The 20846-nt window shown below is 39.5% G+C and overlaps 1 protein-coding gene across 1 annotated transcript in view; it reads right to left on the reverse strand.

Annotated features, from left to right (window-relative positions):
• Positions 1-20846, reverse strand: part of LOC116231202 (transmembrane protease serine 11E-like) — a 39322-nt gene that overhangs the window by 2928 nt on the left and 15548 nt on the right. Inside the window, exons 5-10 of the mRNA XM_090139134.1 lie at positions 16626-16693; positions 13882-14045; positions 5110-5148; positions 2021-2216; positions 1090-1349; positions 216-358 (exon numbers count right to left, since the gene is read on the reverse strand). Coding sequence (XP_089995260.1) covers positions 216-358; positions 1090-1349; positions 2021-2216; positions 5110-5148; positions 13882-14045; positions 16626-16693 — 870 coding nt within the window. The remainder of the gene's footprint in view (positions 1-215; positions 359-1089; positions 1350-2020; positions 2217-5109; positions 5149-13881; positions 14046-16625; positions 16694-20846) is intronic.

Here is a 20846-nt window from a genome sequence, read left to right on the forward strand (position 1 = left end):
TTTAAGTTCTGAGTATTATATTTTATTATATATAGCTTCTTCAGTATGGATTTTATCTGCTAAATAATTTTAAGAAATGCTACTTCATATCTTAATTCCTGTTTGAACAGAGCCTATTTAAAGGACTAATATACTGTTAGTGAATATTTGGTCAGCTAAATACTGGAATCAGCATTAAAAGAGTTTTCCTTTCTAATTTTCAGTTAGCTTGTTACCTGACAAGCATCTACTCCTCCTTCCAAGTACCCAGCACACAACATTCTGGGTGTTATGTCCCCATCATACACTTCTTTTTTGTTGCAAGTGTTTGAGTCGATAAGTTTCACTGTTGCTTCCTGAAGAGCATTAGGAGTGGGACCTGAGGGAAAGAGTAGTACAGGCATTAACAGAACTGCATTTAATGCTCTCTTATGAAGCACCAGATTAATTTGGTGTTACTTCTTACTCTCTCTATAGGCTGGGCCCTTAAGGAAATGTACATACTCATAGTTTCATTTAGAAACTGTAATGTTAAGACAGAACTAATGATTGCATGATACACAGTGCCCCAAGTGTAACACTGTATTGTACAAAGTTCCATCTAATAGAACACAAATTACCTATCCATTTGGGCACATGGTATGGCATCAAGGCATCTTGGTTCTATTGCTAAATGTACTCACAGCTTGGCCTGATATGTGTGAGTCTAGACAAGTGATCATATGTAGCTCAGTGTGGAAATTTTCTTGAAAGCCTGCACAGCTCTCTGTAGGCTTCTGGCTCGACCTAAGAGAATATTTTCTTAGGTCCTCCATTAACACATGTGTGGCATGACCACCTGTCTCACGTATCTACAATATAAGATGGAAAGGCTGGAAAAAAGAGGACATTTATGCTATTTTCTGCTTAAGTGGATAGTACCTCTCTCTTTGTCAAATCTAATTTTAGAGCAAGAAACTGCTGCTCACTGTTGAACAGATCTATTGCTTATAGACAAAAAATTAGGCTTGCTGCCATATAACATAACCGCTACAAGTGATACCTACTCAGTAGTAAATAAGCACTATGGTTCATGCAATACATGGGTTGCCTGGCAGACTTGGGACTCACCGTCATTGGTAAGTGCTCCCCAGCCTGTGATGACAGCATAAATATTATATGGAAAAGTCTGAGATGGCTCAGGCAGACAAACACGGTGTATGTTACTCGTAAACTCAACTTGTTTAGAGAGCTTCACAAGTGCAATGTCATAATCATGTTCTGGGTAGCGGTACATTTCGTGAATAATTATAGTCTTGATTGATCGTTTCAAGGTTGGTGGCTTCAAAAGAGCTCCAAAAGTAGCAGTCCACTTGTGAGGGTGACTCATTCTGAAAAAGGTAAGAGCGCTATAAATATTTGACTGTAAATACAAGTACTCAGGTGTTTAAACTTCTCAAGAATCTTTATCTTACAACCACTTCAAGCCAGTTCCCTACTCGATTCTTAAGGCATCCATCACTTCCCATAACACTGTGCCCCATGTAATTGTGGGCTGCTGCTAGAAGAGGGCAATCTTGCACTCCCTTCTCAACCATGGTTTCCTACTCCCTTCAACTTGTCATTCCTGATCTAGCCACTGTTTAGCCACAGGGTGTATGTAATCAGCCCAAAAAGCTCTTCTGCTAGAAAAATCGTCCTTACTCTTTCTGGATGTTAATAATTCACTCAAACAGCTGTTTCATCTTACATGTCCTGGAGCTTCACAATGGCTGCACTTGAAACAAAAAGTTCTGAGTGTGCATGGTTGAATGAAAAGGTAGAAATCTGGGCTTAGAACTTCTGGGAGCAGCCTGCAGCAGCAGCAACCTAATTGCACTGTGAAAGAGCACCTTTAGAAACAACCGATGGGCTCGCCCCAAACCTGATTTTTTTTTTCCTCCAAGGCAGAAAATTGTTCTCCTGGAAAGACTTAGGGGTGTGTTGTAAATCTGGAAAGCCCCACAGCTTGATCCAAACAGGGCACATTTTACTGCAGATTCTCTCTAAGCTGGGAACTTACTCTCTGAAGCAGTGAGCAGCAGATACAAGCCACGTATTGCTGATGAGCGTTGCACCACAGCGATGGACATTATTGTACTGCAAACTAGCTTGCCACGGCCAGTCTCCAGTCTCTGCAGAAGACAGACCTCCAACTATTCGCAAGGATGTTGCTTTTGCTATTGACTTGACTGATCTATTCTGTCGTAACCCACAGACTGTCAGAAAAGAAAAAAATATGTATTAGTTACTCGTCTGTTCAGTAAACATGCCTTCCAATGGCTGTAGGTACTGTGGAAAATAGACATCAAAAAATCACACACCACTAGGTTCTCCAACAGTATACCATCCATATGAAAACATACCTTCCACCAGTCCCCAGAACAGAGATCCTCATGCACAACCCATTCTGTTAGAAGCCTGAATGAACAACTGACTATCATGGTAAACCACGATGGTCAATGATTCAGGCTGAGGTGCACCAACAGCCCAAATCCAAAATCAAAACCCTTCACCATACAAACAGGACAATTCCCAAGTCTGGGATCGCCAACTCAAACATTTCAGGTGATTTGTCACAAGGATAAAACATGAATGATGGCAGTGGTCCAAGCCATGGGTTTTTACTAAGCACGCATGCAGAGAACATAAGTTGCTGGTTGGAACCAGGCAATCGTACACACTGCACAAGTGGCAATTTGCAAACAAACCTTGAGAGTTGCTTCAGGCAAAGAGCAACATGCCAATCCAAGCCAGAGATCAAAAAATAAACATGGATACCTTCAGCATGGTGCACATCCATGAAGTATTATCCTCCAAACTTGAAGAGAAATGAAAATATCTACGGTTTCAGCCACAAAACAGACATTCAGGAACAGCTGAAGCTCCCCAGTAGCTTTAGAAACTTCCTCAGATGAGGGAACTGTTTCAGCATCAAATTCATCTTACCTGGACCAAGACTCACTAGCTTTCATCCAGGCCCTGATTTCAGCTAGAGATTAGGAAAGTAGAGATATAGAACTATCCCGATTGTTTGAAAAAGAGACAGAGCTAAGAATTATTTGCATAGTGACAATATCAAAAGAACTATTGCACTGTCTGTCTCCCTCAGACAGTGACCCAGAGGAGGGACAACGTGGAAATCCGCAATACCTCACTGAAGAGCTGCCAGACCCAGACCCTTGAAGTCCTCAGAAGGCAAACACTGGAGCCACGCAGAGTGTAACCTCTGCCCCTTCCTGCTAGGATCTGCACAAGGTGATGTTAACAGTACCTCATAGTAAAAGCAGCAGCAACAATCAGCAGATTGAAAGCTGTTCATAAATTTGGAAAATATCACACAATATCCAGAAACTCACAGGGTCAGTGTAGTGTCTGCACTGTGATGAAATTTAAAACTGCAATGAAGGAAATCAGTGGCATGTAAAGATACAGCTATTTGTACAAAACTTCCCATGTGAAAGGAAAATGGGAGAGTATACCATAGCTGATGAGATTGTCTATTCTAGCATGATTTCCTCCTGTCCTCCTGAAAACTATTGGTAACCTTCAATTACTGGACCTAGATCTGCACAATGCTATCAACTACCTGTTGTGCTCAAAACACAAGGGAAAACTCACAGTTCCCTCAGAAACCCAGGAACGCCGGAACTTAAAATGAACCCAAAAAGAAATTTCATCTTCCATTACTTGGAACCCATTTGAAGATGGGTTTTTTTTTTTTTACAACTTTTCAATCACTAAATAAACTTCGTCCCTGAAAGTTTAAACATCTTTAAAACAGACTACCTCAACTTGACCCCTACAAACGTATCTTTAGAAGACTGATCACACAGCCATTCCAAAGTCATAATATTTTCATAATAACTGACAAAACTTTTGTACATTTTCCCATTGTCCTCCCTTACTTCCAATACACACAAAAAAAATTCCAATCTTCCAGTTTCTAAGAGCACACTGAAAGCGACTATTTCAAACTCCTCTGCAAGTGCCCATTCCTACTAGATTTTGTGCCACCTTACATTCACAGGATGTATTATAAGCCTCTGCCTGGTTGCTCTCCTTGAAGCATCAGGTGTAAACCTCATCACTTAGTGCATATATGGAAAAACAATAGGAGATGAATTGTTATGCTACAGCATCAAAGACAAGCATATATGAAACACAGTCTGCAGTCTCTCCAAGACGAAGAGAGGACTGGATGTCAGCCCTATGCACACATGATTAGATGTGACTAAGTACACATTTTAATCCATTTTTAATAGAGATTGCTTTTAAATGTAACCTGCTCAAATCCCTGATAAGGACTCTCTTACCTTCATCACATTCTCCTTAAACTTTCAGATAGCTGCTGTGCTTGATGTTAAAGTAGCCAGTTAGACCAAGCAATTAAGTTTTTCTTTATTGGAAGTCCTCATTGTTCACTTGTTTTTTTTACTGCCTACACTTAGGAGTTACCTAAATTTTGTAAGCCTAGAATTATCCAAATTTTTTAGCCTTCACATAAAAATATGGCTTATTGTCTGCATGTCCAATGACACAAAATAAGCAAGTGTCCTGAACACCATAGTGCTCAGCCCTTCTTTGCTAAGTCATCCATTTCCTAGATACCAGGTTTTACATTTAAGTTGCACCTTCCACCTACCACACTGATGCTGCTGAAGACAGGATTGTGCTATGGCCATCTGTCATCCGTAGAGTGATGCAGCAGGACCTGCATGTCTTCTCTCTGCACAAACCTGGGGATTTCTAAAGGCTCTCTCTAAACTGCTGTTATATTAACAGGAGGATCATCTCGTTACAGAAAAACTGATGGAACTCAGGGGTGGGTGGGGACTTTTCCTAGAAAGAAGTCTCACCCCATTTATACTGATTGTTTTTGTCAGTAGTTAGAGCTTTCCTAAGTATCCCAGAAGGCACTAACAAAAGGCTTCTCTATGACTAAGACTTCTTATCTAAGCAGGATTTTCTCATATGTGTAAAGCACAAGGACACATTCATTTGACAAGAGGGAAGAGAAAAGGCTTTGAAGAGAGAGGAAAAGTGCTTGGAAAGTCTTAACGATAATTACAATAATCAGAAGTTTCTCAAGCTTAGAAAGCCCTCACTTACTGTCATTGAAGATTGCTTCTGCTCTTCTCCTCTCCACAGCTGAAAAAAAAAAAAAAAGTCAGAGTAGAGCCAGGAAAGCATAGACAAGGCTTATCATTTCCATGGTCATCCAGTTCCTGTGGCTACTTGAGTGCTGCATGGCCCAAGAGGCAGAGGTAGGCTGCAATAGAAGCCAGCAAAGCTCATATATGGTTATGTCCTTGCACTGGTTGTCACACCCCTGCTCTGCAGTGCAGTTTGCTGTATTCCAGGCAGTCAATGTCCTCGGAGGTCCAGGCCAAAGGGCTGCTCTGAGTATGTGACAATACAATACCCCTTGTCTGTCACTAATGAGCACTGGCTCAAGGTATCAGTCTGCCCACCTGCTTACACAGTGCTCTCTTTTTCATGAGAGCTACCATTCCAGGTGCTGGCAATTTTGAGGATAATCACACTTTTAAAACTATTGTTAAATTGTCTAGAGGCTCTTGTACAGTATCCACAACTTCACAGTCTGCAGATAGTCTCAGCAGATCTCTGACCTTATCCACTTCCTTCTTTTTTATTTTCTGTTTGCAGCTACATAGAATTATATTCTAGCTTTGATCCTAAACCATGCCAACCAGGACAAAGAATTTCTTTTGAATGCAAAGGGCTCTGCCTGTTGGCTACGGCGCTCTTACCACATTTTGCTTGTGCATTTGACAGTCTTTCTGGTATGCATGTTTGCAATCCACTACTCAATCTTTACATAACATTAAGCAGATTCAAAAAGGAAACCAAAGGACTGCAAGTGAGCATACAGCTTGACTACAGGGAACATTACAGAACAAAGCCAGTGGCAGGGCAAACATATATGCATGCAACCACTGCTTTATTTTATAGAAATGGGAGTTGAGTTGTAATTGAAAGTTTGTATAGTGACACAGTTTTATTCACCATTCATGTAATAAAGCCAGATAAGGTTTACCAGCAAGCAAGCAAAAACTTGTGAGGTCTCCTGTCAGTACAAGTGCTTACAAGTGCTGTGACAGAGAAAGGAGACAACACTCAAGTACAGGTACTTCTGGGCTTTGGAAATGCTCACTATAGTCCATTAATTTCCTTGGATAATATTGTTGTTTGTTGCCAAGATTCCTTAAATCTTAAATCTGATAATAGAACCTGATAGTAAAAGTTATACCAGCAGAGAGCTCTAGCAGTGTTGCAAATTTTAATAAGCTAAAAAGTGAGGAAGAAATGGGTGGAGAGCCACACTGAAGATCTGGCTGATTAATCTATGTGGTGATACTGGCAAGAAGTTCTTCAAAAAAATCTGGCCCTATTAATTTCTTTCAACTCTGATAAGCATCCAGTATTTTCCTGGAAATTCATACTATTTTCAGTACTATTCAGCATTTGGGTCATTCTAATATTGTAACGCTGGAAAATGGAAATAAACCAAGTGCAATAAACAGTGAAAGCACATCTTTTGCCTTCAAGTGCAATATTGACTTTTAAAAATTATTATTATTTTTTCTAACTCCTCTCTGGGTGGAGAGACATTTAACTCATAATGCCTGATTATCAAGCCTGAAGTCAATTATTAATACTTATATTATGTTGCAAAGCTAATCAAGAAGACAAAAGAAGCAATGAGCTTGTTCAAGCACAGTGCCAAAAGCAATTCAGTTGGCATGTTCTCACTACACCGAGTTTTGCTATGAGTCACACAGCTGTTTGGCAAGGCATCCATCTACATCTCTATTTGCTTTTTTTTATGAGGCACCTGAAAAAACTTACAAACCTCACGTGGGCAAAATTCTGCTCTGAGACCTATCCATTGCTTCTAGACAGACTATCCCAGATGTTGTTTCTACAAATACATTTCTACATACTGTGAATCTTAAAACAGAATGCCTGTACAGCTCTGAATTTTAGCATATTTTACCAAGACTACACACTTCATGTATTCTCTTTTCCACCCAACACTAAAGTGCACTGACATCTGCCCATAAATTTAATGTTGTGTTCATCAGTGTAGGGTCAATGCTTTGCTATAGAGATCTGTCAGATACAGCATCCTGACTGCCTATTTCACACCGGGGGCTGGAACAGGGGTACCAAAGAAAACACCACAGAAAATAAAAACAAAACAAACAAAAACAAACCAAAAAACCTCCACAAAATAAAGGGAGTCCTTAAGAGGCAAAAGCAGGTAACAACAAAATCTGGGAACGCATCACAGAGATTAAACTAAAGACTCAAAGACTCCAGGCTTAAAACCACGATTCCAAGCTCAGAGCATATGTAGCACCTTTGTCGTAACTTTCAGATAAGCTGAACCCACAGCAGTTACCATCAAAAGCAGAAACACTTTGAGTTGCATGACACTTCTGAAAAAAACAGGCTGCTTGCTGTCTCACCTCATGGGGGGCTTGCCTTCATTTGTTACTTGACGTTTTTGTCAAACCTAGCCAATAGCACACCAGTTCAGTCTGTGCCAGCCAGCATGTTGCAAGCCATGCCTTGCGAGGCACGAGATGATTTTCTCTGCCCTGCTCATTTACTAGTTGTCCCTAGTTGTTTGTACTACCAAGAAAAAGCACCAATTAGTAACAATTAAAACCTCATATCTCATCCCAACCACATACAGCTGAAAAAATAGTTATTTGTACTGCATTTAGGAAAACAGTGTTCAGGTTTCCACTGTAAACAAGAACAAGTTCAACTTGAATATGCATTACTTACTTGCCAAGTGGAACTCACTATTAAATTAAAGCTTGCTCAACTTATAAGAGAAAACTCATGTTTAAATTAAAATCACAGCAACCTACTGAAATACGGCTTAGAGAAACCATCTTTCAAAAGAGGGCCCTGTTCTCCAACTGGATGATCAGTTAATATAGTCATTTTGTGTATATAGTTAACTCAATCTTTGGACACACGGAAGTTATTGGTCTCAGTTTCATACGAATAAGAAAAGTGATCTGGTACAGTTATTTAAGATTATTATCAGTTAATATCCTATTTTTCTCCTGAATACACATTTGAGCAAGCATGGAAGAGAAAGGGGAGTAAGCAGAAGTTGGAAAGCAGCTTGATTTTGGTAATTGCCTATAAACAACAGCCACTTAAGGCAAGGATTTCTGAAGGAGTTCAGTGTCCAAAGCCTGTGGACCTATTTCAAAACCATCTAAATGTTCACAGGTTCATACTTAACTGCAGAGTGAATGTGACCACTCCTCTCAAAGAGATTCAGAGATTCCTTCAGAAAATAAGATGTGCTTTCTTTGTTATGTCTTAAGTAACATTAGCATTATAGCATTAGAAAAGTACACCTTGTGTCCACTGCCTCACTTAATTTTAGTCATGGAGACCAGCATTTACATCAAAGGGGAAATAACAACCAGAACACTGAGTGAACCAAATGGAGGAGACATTACACTGAAGAGGTTTAAACAAGAAAAGCAAATGCATTACTAGAGGACATCATGTGTTTTCAGTGTGGAAATGGTCTGAGAGGCCTGCGAAATTAAAGAGATAAGAAAGCTGTTTCAAGAATCCAATACCAGGACAATTACTTAATTTTCACAAATGCTAATTTCCACAAGAATTAAATTAAGGTTTCCAACTGCAGTTTTCTATGCGCCATAATGTAACCACTAGTTTCAGAAGTTGCACAGGGGAAAATTCACACTGGATGTTAGGAAAAATTTCTTCTCTGAAAGAGCAGTCAGGCGCAGGAAATGGGCTGTCCAGGCAGGTGGGGGAGTCAATGGAGGCATTCAAGAAATGTTCAGATATTGTACTAAGAGTCATGATTTAGTGGGGAAATATTGGTGATAGGTGAATGGTTGGACTGGATGATCTCAGAGGTCTTTTCCAACCTTGGTGATTCTATGATTCTAATATCTCTACCATAATGCTATTCAATTATTTCAAAGACCATGAAGGTCCCAGTACTGGAATAAGATAGGAATTAGATCACTCCTTCAGACTGGCAGATTCAACCATGTTCCAAAAACCATAAATGAAAGGCAGCAGTTTCCTGACATGTATCAAAACACGAGCGCTCTGGGCTCATGAGTAATAACTTGCTCTTCTGTGGATACCTACTGCAGACAACCTAAAACATACTCCTACTAGCATTGCTATAATTCCTATTGAGACACTAGGGAGTAATTTCCTTAGCGTTAAGCACCCTTTGTGGAAGTAGCAAGCATAATTTAGAGACAAGTGATGCAATTCTCATTCCTTCAGCAGGGGAGAGTTAACCTGGTAGGGACAAGACAAAAGCTTTGTACCTCTAATTGTCCCTGTCACCCTTCCCTCCCTGCTCCTGTCCACAAGGCCTGTCCTAATATCTGTGACTTCCCCTCATCGCTGCCTTGAACTCCATCTTAATTATTCTCCATTTTCTGATGAAGAGAATAGCCCGTCTTTCACTGACATTTATAGGTCCAAAATTGGTAATAACCTTCTCCTTACAAAGGATGAATGATTCTTTAGTTCATAAACATCCCCGTGTGAAAATAACGTGCCATGTGTTGTCAGACATTCACTGAAGCCACATGCATGACAATACATATGTGCTTTTGGACTAGAGCATTCATTAGCCAATAACATATGCTGGAATCCTCATTTACAATCATGCCCTATGGCATCTCCAGTACAGCATATATTCACTTTCCTTTCATCCCATCCAAACTAAAGTAACAACATCATCGCTACCAAGGAAAATACATTTTTTTGTATGTTTTTCAGTTAGCTACATTGAGCCATGAAGCCATAGGAACTTCAGTTCCAGTTAAAAGAAAGGAGTATCAGAGTGTTTAAAATTCTACTTTAAATTCAAATTCTGGTGTCAGCAATGGCTTTGTAGTCCTATCTGTCACTGTGAAGGGTGAGGTGTAAGCCTGGCACGAACAGACAATGCAAAGTCACATTACTGGAGCAAGACTGTGAGCTACACTGCCACTATCCAGCAAGGGCTAACAGCTGCTGCTGACTTACCTGCTCTATCTCAAGTTCAGTCTCCTTCCCTTAGGCATACAGGAGAACCTGCCATTCATGAAGTTGAGAACTGTTTTATTCCCTAAGTCTTTTTAATGCATGGCTCAGTTTCTGCAAAAATACTCATTTTAAAATACATTTCAGTGTCTCCCATTTCAGTCAGGCTCTGTAAACTGCTGCAAACACTGAAATATACCACCTTGTGCCAAGGTAACATCATCAAAGTGGGGGGAATGTTGGATCTCTGTTGTATTAGTCAATGTGTTGATGCACATCCTGTTCTACTACCCCAGGATGCTGTTGTGGGTTGTACAGATATCAAGTACAAGAAAAGCAAAGATTGCCAGATATATTCTTTGAGCTACAACTTGATTAAACATTATTCAGTAATTCAGGTCAGACACTTATCTGCATGTCTCCCAAATAAGACTTGATAAAGAAAAAAGAATCTATTTCCTAGGCTCTGTACTCTGCAAGGAGCTTTAGTAAATACCTGATGCCAGATAAATAGAAATAATAACAGTTGACTTGTTGATCAAAACCAATTAATGACTCATTGTTCATGGTCAAAACCCTTGGCTGAGTGATAGATGGGAATACTTCCTACTCACTTTGAACAGTGCCAGTGATCTTGCAACCAGTTTCTTTCTGACGTCAAGAGTATATTCCCAAAAACACTTTTTGAGAGACTTCCAACCTACCTGGCAAAGGGAAATAGGCTGGCAAGCTGCTCTATACTTTGCCTAACAGGGATGCAGGCTGTGAGGTGACTCTACTTCTAACCAGGAAATCCTGGGGAAAAAAAAACAGAACAGCCTTATCTATTTGTCCTCTATATAGTTCTGGCACCAAACTGTAACACCTTTTTTCAGTGCCAGTGGAAGAGCAAGTCCTAATTTGGGTTTTTCCTATATCAGTCATGATCTGACATCTCATTCTGCTGTCTTTCTAGAGAAGTTAGGACTTTCAGAGAGGTTAGGACTTACTTTGATTCTTCACTGAAAAATATTTAGACAGATCAACTCCATTGGATGCAAGTGCATAAATCTCTGTCACCTCCCATTTCCTCTTAGACCTATAGCTGATATCTGGAAATACCACCATAATTGCCTAGGAGTCTAGGAACTGTAAATTGGACAAGAAAAAAGAACAAAGACTCCAGTAATAACACATGTGAAGACATCAAGAACTTTTTTTTTTCCAGCCCTACATAAAGACCATTAACTGTTTACTGATGATACAAAATAGAAATGATATTATTTTGCCTTTTTTTTGTTTGTTTTACATACTTGCTGTATTTTCAATGCTATCCATCTTCTGTGTTTTTCAAAAACAAAACAAAACCAACAAAAAACCTCTAAACATCATCAGTTTAGATTTTATCTCCCCAAAGCTATTTATTCCGCATCCACTGAAATAAAGAGGGAAAGCAAGATCCTTGGCTGGCAGACTAATTCTGTGCTTTTGCCCCAGACTGCAGCTGAAGATTTGAAACCTGCACCCAATCTGCAAGCAGTTTGCTGGATCTGATCCCCAAAAAGCAAATACTTTTGAGTGAAGTGCAAGTTGAGACACTGTTGAATAACAAGATTAGATCAGATGCTGGGAGGAAGACTTACTCATTCTGCTTATCAGACCCTCCTAGCATGCCATTTAAATAAGTGCCTGACCTGGATTTCTTCAACTAGTTAGCTATGCTTACCTAAGCTATGCTATATCATGACCCCCAAATTAGAATATTTTCATAAGATGATTACACTGAAAGGTCTAATGATTTTTTTTAGAAACTGTTATGGAAAAGTTCTAGAACTGCCTCAAGATAAGCAAGGATTCCGGATTCCAGCTGGCAAAACCATCAAAGCTACAATGAAACAAAAGTTAGAAAAGTAATACAGAGCATGGACCCTTATAGGGCTTCTCAACCGTCCTTGATTTAAATACTAGAGTTGGACAGAGAGAAATTGAAAATGCAAAACCTCTCTGGACTTCTGGGATCTGTTGTAAAGTGTCACTTCGTCCAGGAGTGGGAAAGGAGGATGAAGTTCGTATCTGAGACATTCATTTCCTCAGAAAGTACAGGAGAGCTCCTGTATTCTCCACTTGAGTCAACCTCATTTTCTTAAACGGCACTGCCAAATATAGCTTGCTTAAGACTCATAATATAGTCGAAATACGCTTAAGCAAAGAAAGATCCAAAGTTTATTCTTGTCTTCTAGAAATGGCAGGGTATTGTTTATGTACCTTTGTATCATGTGTAACAGTTGCACAATGCTACTCCTGTCCTGAGTAACAGACCTATGTAGTCAGTTTATGGATAAGATGGGACAGCCAATTAAAGCAACAGGAGGTTTATCATACAATTTTATCAAAGCAACATTGAGATGCCATCTTTATCTGAAACCAAGTATTTAATGAAAACACCGATGATTAAATTGTACCAGCTAATTTCTTTTAACTAGCCACTTATGTATTACTGTAGTAGCGCTGGTGCAGTTCAAGGTCAACAAAACAGAGTTTTGAACCACTTCTCTCATTTACCGGATTAAATATAAATAGCTAGTAACTTGATGAGAAGATCACATTTATTTTCTAACAATCACCTTTGCACTCTTTCCAATTTTATCCCTTAAGCAAGCCAAACTGAACTAGAGTTTTAAGATTTAGTAACCACCTTTATGATACAACCACCTTTAAAAAAACAAACAAACAAACAAACAAAAAAAACAACAACAGCACTCTTTCAGTCTCTTTGGTTTATGGCTACATACTGTTTCTACCTGAAAGGAATAAGATAAGTGGTGCTTCTTTGTCCACAGGGATGACGTTTACCATCGTGAGCCATCCCAGTGATGAGGACTGATTGGCCCATCAAGAAACAGTGGGCATATGACACTCATATTTGAATTTCCCTACATTGTTGCAATGCATCTTCCCACCTCAAGCACCAAGAGACAGAACAAATGGTAGCTCTCAATCATTTTTGAGTGGGAGGAAGCCTGGATCAATCCAGCAAGGGATTTAGCCCAAGATTCCTGTTCATTCAACAAAGCTGTCTGGCCTCCTTGCACCATTGCTGGCTTAAGTACTCAAGCATGAACAAGCAATCAGGAAGTATACGTATCCATATACTGTACTGTCACTGTTATGTTAGGAGTAAGCAGAAGAACTGCAAAAACGAGTGAAGCAAGTATCTGCCCCTTCCTTTTGACCAGCAACTCATTCTTGAAAAGTCTGACTCACAGAAAAAATGCTAACTAATAAACAAAGCTTAGCCTTGTGCAGAGACAAGAGTCTAAGCCTACAGAAAAACTCCCTAACAGATCAGAATTGTAGAAGCATGGAGGAGAAAACTCACCTGTCGCTATCTGTTCAGTAAATCACTAAATCAATCATTAACAGTGCTGTTACTCTCCACATCAGTCAGATGCCAATTTCATAAGTAAAAAAAGGGCCAGATCCTCACCTGAGAGGTCACACTGATAGGAACACTCTTCCTGTCTTTTCCTTTAACCTAGGAATCTGAAAGGAATTTTGATCCCCACAGTAAAAAAGAATTTTTCCAAAGCGTGTGCTGTTTCCTCACAAGGACTGACATCCAGGCATAGTTTTTGCACTTTCAGGCTCCCTGGGGCTGTAAAGACCTAAGGAGCATGTTTGTTTGCACCGCTGTGTACCAAAACACTGTGGTGAGGCTTTCACTCTTTACCCTGATGGGTACACATCATCAGAAGGCAAAATCAAGTTAAATCAATCAGAAGAGAACAATAACTAGATTTAAGAGAGAAGTAATATCCTTACTTGAGATGGTAGAAGATCTGACATCTATTCGCAGGGGCCCAGTATATTTTTTCAGGCCCCTCCACAAGATCCTTTCAACTCTTTTGCGCAATGCTTCTTTGCAATCCGTGGCAGAGAACCAGAATGTGAGCAAAGCTTCTGTCACCACACCATCAGCATCTGGGCTACAAACCAACAAAACACAGTCTGGTTACCTTCAGCTCATTTTACATTTGTTAGTTTTCATCTTAGCAACAGCAATGTAACAGAGGATTAAATACATGCTTGAATGTTTTGTACAATTTAGAGAGCTGACTATTAAAAGAAATCTAAGAAGTGCTGAATTGTCCAATGTATCTTAGACTAATACAAGGCATGATGTTTTCTGTGAATAAATGGCCAGACCAGTGTTACAGTCTTGGGGTCGAGAGAGCAGTCACTGAGCACACATTTGCGATGCAAGAACAGGAGGGAATGGAATTTGCTTGCAATGAAAAGCTGGATACACAGTACTTCTGAAACATCAGACAGACAATTATCATTATCTAGAGAGACCTTTCCAGTGCCCTGTATGTACACAGAAAAAAATCTCCAACTGCCATTAAAAAGGTAGCTAAGAAAAGAAGACAGAGTAGTCAACCTAATTTTCACCACTGCAGCCTCACTCAAAGTCAGAGTAGCTGCATGGACATTGCTGGGTGAAGACAGTGAAGTGAAAGAGAAGGTCCTCCAGTTATATCTCACTGCTTGGAGCAGTTGTAATTATATAAAGGAAAAATAAAATTAGCAGAAAGTGAGTAGCTTATGCACAAATAATGTAATCAGCTTATGATAGTAGAAAAGAACATGCACCAAAACAAAACAGATAGTTCTGCTATTGCCAATGAAGGGTAATGAAAAGGCCAGGTATTATTAGCCCACCATGGTACACTGAGTGCTTCATAACTGAGCAGACAGCACACACCTTGCCTCAAGGATCTTGTAACTGAGACCTACTAGCTAGCTATACGTGAACTTCCTAACAGGCGTTTTTTTCCCTTAGTGCCAATTTCAGCATGACTGCTACTTTGTTTATTTTCCAGATATTATCTGATCCAAATGTGGGTGTTGCTTTGCATTTCTAAGGTGTTCCTTAACCTCTCCCCCCCACTCCTCTTCCTGTGCTCTGCCACACTGGAATTACTGTATCAACTCTTGCAAGTACACCACACCTCTTGAAACCTTCAGGTAAGTACAATCTGCCTTGAATCATTCTCTATATAGCAAAGATCCAGAGCCAAAGACACCTATCAAAACATATTCTGTCTTCACTGGTAAATGGTGGATAGTCTTACTAATGCACTACTTCTTCTGAACCAAAAATCATTCTTTCCAAGCAAGTTCACAAGAATGACTCTGATTAGGAAAGCTTGCAGTCATCTCTTAGAGAGATGTGAAGTTTGCAGAAAGAAATAATAGTTTTATTAGGCCAAGTGATATTATTTGAAGAAGCAAATAATCTTTGGTGCGCACTGGTCATGCACCCAGCATCACAAACTTCACAGCAAGCACCTCAGCCTGTCCTTGGGAACAAAGAGTAGTGAAAGGTATTACTTCTCCTTGCATATTGGCCTCCCAGATCCTTAAACCATCTTGTCTACATTTACAACACTGCAGCCAGTATCTGAAAACATTCCCAAAGCTACACTGAAGTATTCAAATAATGACTCGTGTGATATGCTTAGCTGGGAATTAAGCTAAGATAAAGTGGAAGCTAGGATTTCACAGACAAAAGAACTACAAGGAGCAATCAAACGCTAGGTATTAGTAGCAAAGGAAAAGAGAATAAAGCAAAACAAGAACATCATTTCACCACCATAATCCCTAATCTCTTCATCGCAAAAAGCGGCAGAGCAGAGATTCAGAGCAAGGCAAGAAGAAACAGCTCCTGCAAGGAACTGCTGAGCATACTGGAGTTTTCAAAAAAGAGCAGAACTCATGGAATTCAGAAGCAAAAAGGGAAGTGTCTGATACCAGTAGGTGCTCAGAGAGGAGGGATGGAAATTGACTTTCACCACTTCCTTCAGCATGAGAATTACAGGCCATCAAATGATCCAAAGGAGGTGGTGCTTTCACAAGAAACTTCCTATTAAAGGATGGAGGCGCAAGGAGTTTGGGATTGGACAAGTCCTCAGAAAAGACCTCTACTGAGGGTTGTCAAGCAGATAGACCACAACCACTTCAGGAAATCCCAAGTAGTAAATAGCTGGAAATAGATATCATATGGAGGAGCAATCGTCCTCTGCAGTAGTTAACCTGTGCTGGTGCTGCTCCCTAGGCACCTGCTTATGCTTGCTCTGAGAGATCCAATAGTAGACAAGAGGGTCCTTCCTAACCAGCACAGCAATATTGATGTTTTACTTGACAATATTAGCAGAGTAACAATTGTAAAAGTAATATGACATCTGCATTATTGTGAAGGAAAGTTTTGAAAATGCTTTAAAAAAAAAAAAACCTCAAGTTATATAGCTCAAGATAGCTCAAGTTATATCTGTTTTATTAGCTAATGCTTATTGAAGATTCAAGCAAACCTAATACAGAGTTTGGACAGACTGAAATATATCTTCTGCACCAAGATCCAAATATTAAGTTTATGCTCAGTTAGAGATTGTGTTCTGGACATACATAAGACTCCCCACACTGAATCATATCAACAGCTCTCTAGCTGCGCCTGGTGAGCATTTTGTTACATCTCATCTGTATGTGTTTTTTAGAATCTTACATACCTCACTCTGACTAAGCGTGAGCGGATGTACTTTTTTCTTAAAATGGAATTGTGAAATGTCTTGTCCATCTGTTGAAAAAAAAATATATATAAATTAATAACAAAAAAACAAACAGGTAACGTTTTGCTGGAAGGAGCATTCAGAAAAAAACATTCAGTTACAAATTCACAAATTGCAGAGCCACAGAAACACAATCTAGATCAACCTCTTAATACAATGCCAGACTTCCCTCAGCTGTTCCCCATTTAACCTAAGGCACACTACATTATTATGCCACTAGATTACTCTTCCATTTACTCCTAGGCACAATGGGATATTTATAAGCATTCTGGAAACACACTACAGCAATCCTTCCAAATGAAGCATCCAAAATGCTGCTTACAGAAAGGATACAGCATGCTGTGCTGCGCACTGCATCAAACCTCTCTTGTAGACATCTTTTTTGATAGAATGTTTAGTTCTACTATAGATTTCTACAGGACCAAGAATACCAGTGATATCAAATTCTACACACCTCCAATCACTGTTGTGATTTACCATCAGAAAGAGGAAGTTTAGAACTTGTTTTTATAACTTCTGAGCATAAGGAATGAATCCCCAAATGACATCTTTGCTGGTACCAGCTTAACCACATCCTGTTTAAGGTTGAATGTTGTCTCAAGATTGCATGATTGGTGTGAGACAATGCAGTGTGATATAACAGAGCATGAAATTCTGCCAGGAATACTTCAGGATCACTGAAGTATTGAGAAACAACGAAGTCACAACTGAGTTATGCAGTTCCTTGTACCAGGAAGACCCAGCAAATCAAATGTATACACCCTACAAGTGTCAAATGCGTTACAGAAAAAAACAACTTAAGAATGCTTAACAAAATCATGCAAGTTTAATTTTTTGTAGAATTGAGTCCATTCAGGCAGTTTGATTCAGAACCAAGTCTTCAGAGTTCTCAAAGTTCTGATGAAGTCTCGATACTGAAAAAAGCAAATAAATCAGAAATCTGGGGATGATTCCTTCCAGAGAACATAAACCCCTTTTCCCAACCCTGGTCGTTCTAAGATGAAGCCAGACATTGATACATACAGAATAATTTCAATATTAAAACTGCCTATTTTTGAGTGATACTAAGTTGAAAAGGATACAGCAGACAGAAAAAAATAAAAGTACTTCATAGTCATACACTGAATTGAAATCTTGCTGTTACTGACAGTTATCTAAAATTACTTCAGCATTTGGGAGGACTGTTACATAGAAAAAAATGCAGTGGACAGATATCAACTGCAACAAGCTACTGTATATTAAAATGGAATTTATACTGCCAATGTGCTGATTACTCACTACTATCACTGCCCTCCATGAGACATATATTTAAAAATAAAGAATAAAGTATTTTGTTTCCTTCAATTCTAAAGCCAGCTTCCCCCAGCCATGGCCTTTGGTTATTGGAAGTATTTACCCTCAGACAAAATATTATTTTTACTTATATTTCATATCACAAATTTAAATGCTTCCCTGATTATTATGTTAGAAGAAATCTGTCATTAATTTCCCCCATATTCACATTTGCCTTAGTACTACATCACCATTTTTTTTTTTATTTTTTTCTTTTCTAGTGATCCTCACAGAGTCTTTAACATCTTCAAACCTAATCTGGTATTTTTTTCATTTTTGTAAGCTGCTATATTTTACCAAGACAGGCAGGCATGCTTGTCAAATCTCTGTGCTGTGGCCCCTAACTCTCACTCTGCTGATGAACTGATTTCTGACAAATATGAATCTATCCCAGACATACTCTGTCCTTCAACAGTGATTTTGGAAACCTGAATCATTAGCAGTTATCTTTATATTCATGTAGAACTTATATAAGAGGAAAAAAATTAGAAAGATATGTGCCAATAATAACTCAAAGAAAATTGCCAAGCTCATATTTCTACCATACATCTCCCAGTAAAACCTTTCACGCCCATATCCAACTATAAACATTTTTTCTGCAGCGTGCTTACAGCTTTCTTTTCAGTCTGAGTAATAACTTTGGAAGCAAAAGCAACTAGAACTTCATTCAGTAACTAGGTAGGACCCGGGCCTGAATGGGTGAAGCATCTACAGTCATTTTAAGCATTTTGTTTTGATTGCAGCCATTCAAAGGAGATGCTGTTGTGTTCAGATCCCTTAATTTCACCTCTGATTTAGTGCATCTTGCCTGTTTTCCTGGCTCTTGTCTAGCAGCTGGTGAATGGTGACAGCCACTGTTGTAGACAAAGTCTATAATCATTCTTGAAGTGCAAAGTACTGCTTCTTTCAAGTGAACAGCATTTTTGTGACAGATTTTATTTTAGCATTTGTTCAAACAAGATGTTTGATGATTAGTTTAATGTAATGTAACCTAGTATTTTGCTAATTCAATTTCAAATCCTCTTTTTTTTTTTTTTAATCAAAACTTTTCTCTACGCAGTCAAATTTTTTCAAACTGGACTTCACTCTTGAACCTTGACCTTTCCATGCTACTACAGCAGCTAGTAACAAAAACAGAAGAAAAGGGCAAAACATTCCCACTCTTCCACAAATCCAGCCACAGAGGAGTCTCTTCTTTGTTCTGTACAGCCAGAAGTTGTTTTACACCTTGATGAACAAGCCTTGTTCTTCTATTCTACCTTGAGTAACTCTGGATCTCATCATCCTCTTCTTCCCATGTCACACCATGTCAGCAGGGCCAACCCTCTGAACCCAGAGAGTTTTCTGTGATGTCAGAGTCAGCAGATACACCCTGCCTCCCTGGGACCCGAAAGAAAAGCAAGCTCTGGAAGTAGGTCATGTGTGACAGCAATCAGATTGTTCACTATGAGATAAGGCTGACTTGGGCTGTGATTGTCCAAATGTGTAGCTGGGTCTAGAATTGACCCAGCAAGATTGGTGCGGCAGCCTTGCTTTCTTCCACCACACAATGCCCTGTTGCCTCACACAAGACAAAAGGACCCCAAAAATGTTAACTTAAAATCAGTTTGACAGAACTTTCTTCTGATATATTTGCTGAACCGACTGAACTGTGCTACTGGGATGTTTGGGAGTGAATCTTCTTGCTGCTCTGTGTTACCATTCTTCTGCATGCTGCCAGTTTAGTCCTTCTATACCTACCTTCAGACTACATTTTTACCCTCTGTCTTGCTAGCTCTTTAGGATGTAAAAATTATTATCAGTGATTTAACAGTTTTTCAAACTAGAATGTGCTGCCAAGTTCGGTGACTCTCTTCAGTATTTGATAGTAATGATACAGTGCAAATTAAACTTATCAGTTGTATTAATTCTGTACCTAGCATCTAACTCACTGGCCAATTTGCATCCAGTGTGCAGCCCAGCCCCCTGAGAGTCCAAGCAGCCATCTGACCATCAAGAAGCAGCAGCTTCCTTGGAAGCCTGACATATCTTCTACACAGGTTTCAGCTGAGTGGTTAGTGAAGAGCCCAACCAGAGTTGAGAGGAAGAGAGTGCAGGAAAAAGATGAAAAGGGATTGCAGGAGAAGGTGAACCTGGCACTGTCCTCAACCAAGATGTAGACATTACAATCCCTTTAGAAACAGAGATACCTATTACTCACAGCAGTGGCAACCCTACAGCCACATTGCTTGCCTGAGGTGAAGAAAACAGACCTGAAGGAGAGTGAGTGTACTAATCCGCAGGCCTCTGGCAAACCAGAAGATCTGAAACTTTCCTCTCAGAAACCACATATACAAAGACAGTGTGTGTCATACCCAGCATGACAGGCAAGAACAGTGTGATCCCATGCACCTAGAAACATCATCATAAACTCTTCACAGAGTTTAAATTAGCCAGCTGCTAAAGCTAAGAAGCAAGCACTGACTTTGCACTTAAATGAGCTCAGCTGAACAGTTCTTAAGGGCAACAGGTGCCAGAGAAATAACTGGGATGGAAGAAATTAAGAGAGCTAATATTAAGAGAGCTAATACCTGCTATAACATCAGGATTTAAAGGATCATACTCATCTCTAGTGTAACCAATTTAAAAGGAATGCCATGGCAGTAGTTTCATTACAGCCATGTAATAGCAACAACTGGAATTAAGGTCATGTAAGCATTCCCATCTGTACTCACAGCTTTCAATTGTCCATAATTATCTTCTCAAAACTTTCACACTGCAACAGAAATTTTGTCCACTAGGAGAAGAGATTTTCCAGAAAAACCCAAATTTGGAGAGAAATTCACCTAG

This window comes from Phasianus colchicus, chromosome 4 (assembly GCF_987193195.1).
Source record: "Phasianus colchicus chromosome 4, bPhaCol1.hap1.1, whole genome shotgun sequence".
Taxonomy (NCBI): domain Eukaryota; kingdom Metazoa; phylum Chordata; class Aves; order Galliformes; family Phasianidae; genus Phasianus; species Phasianus colchicus.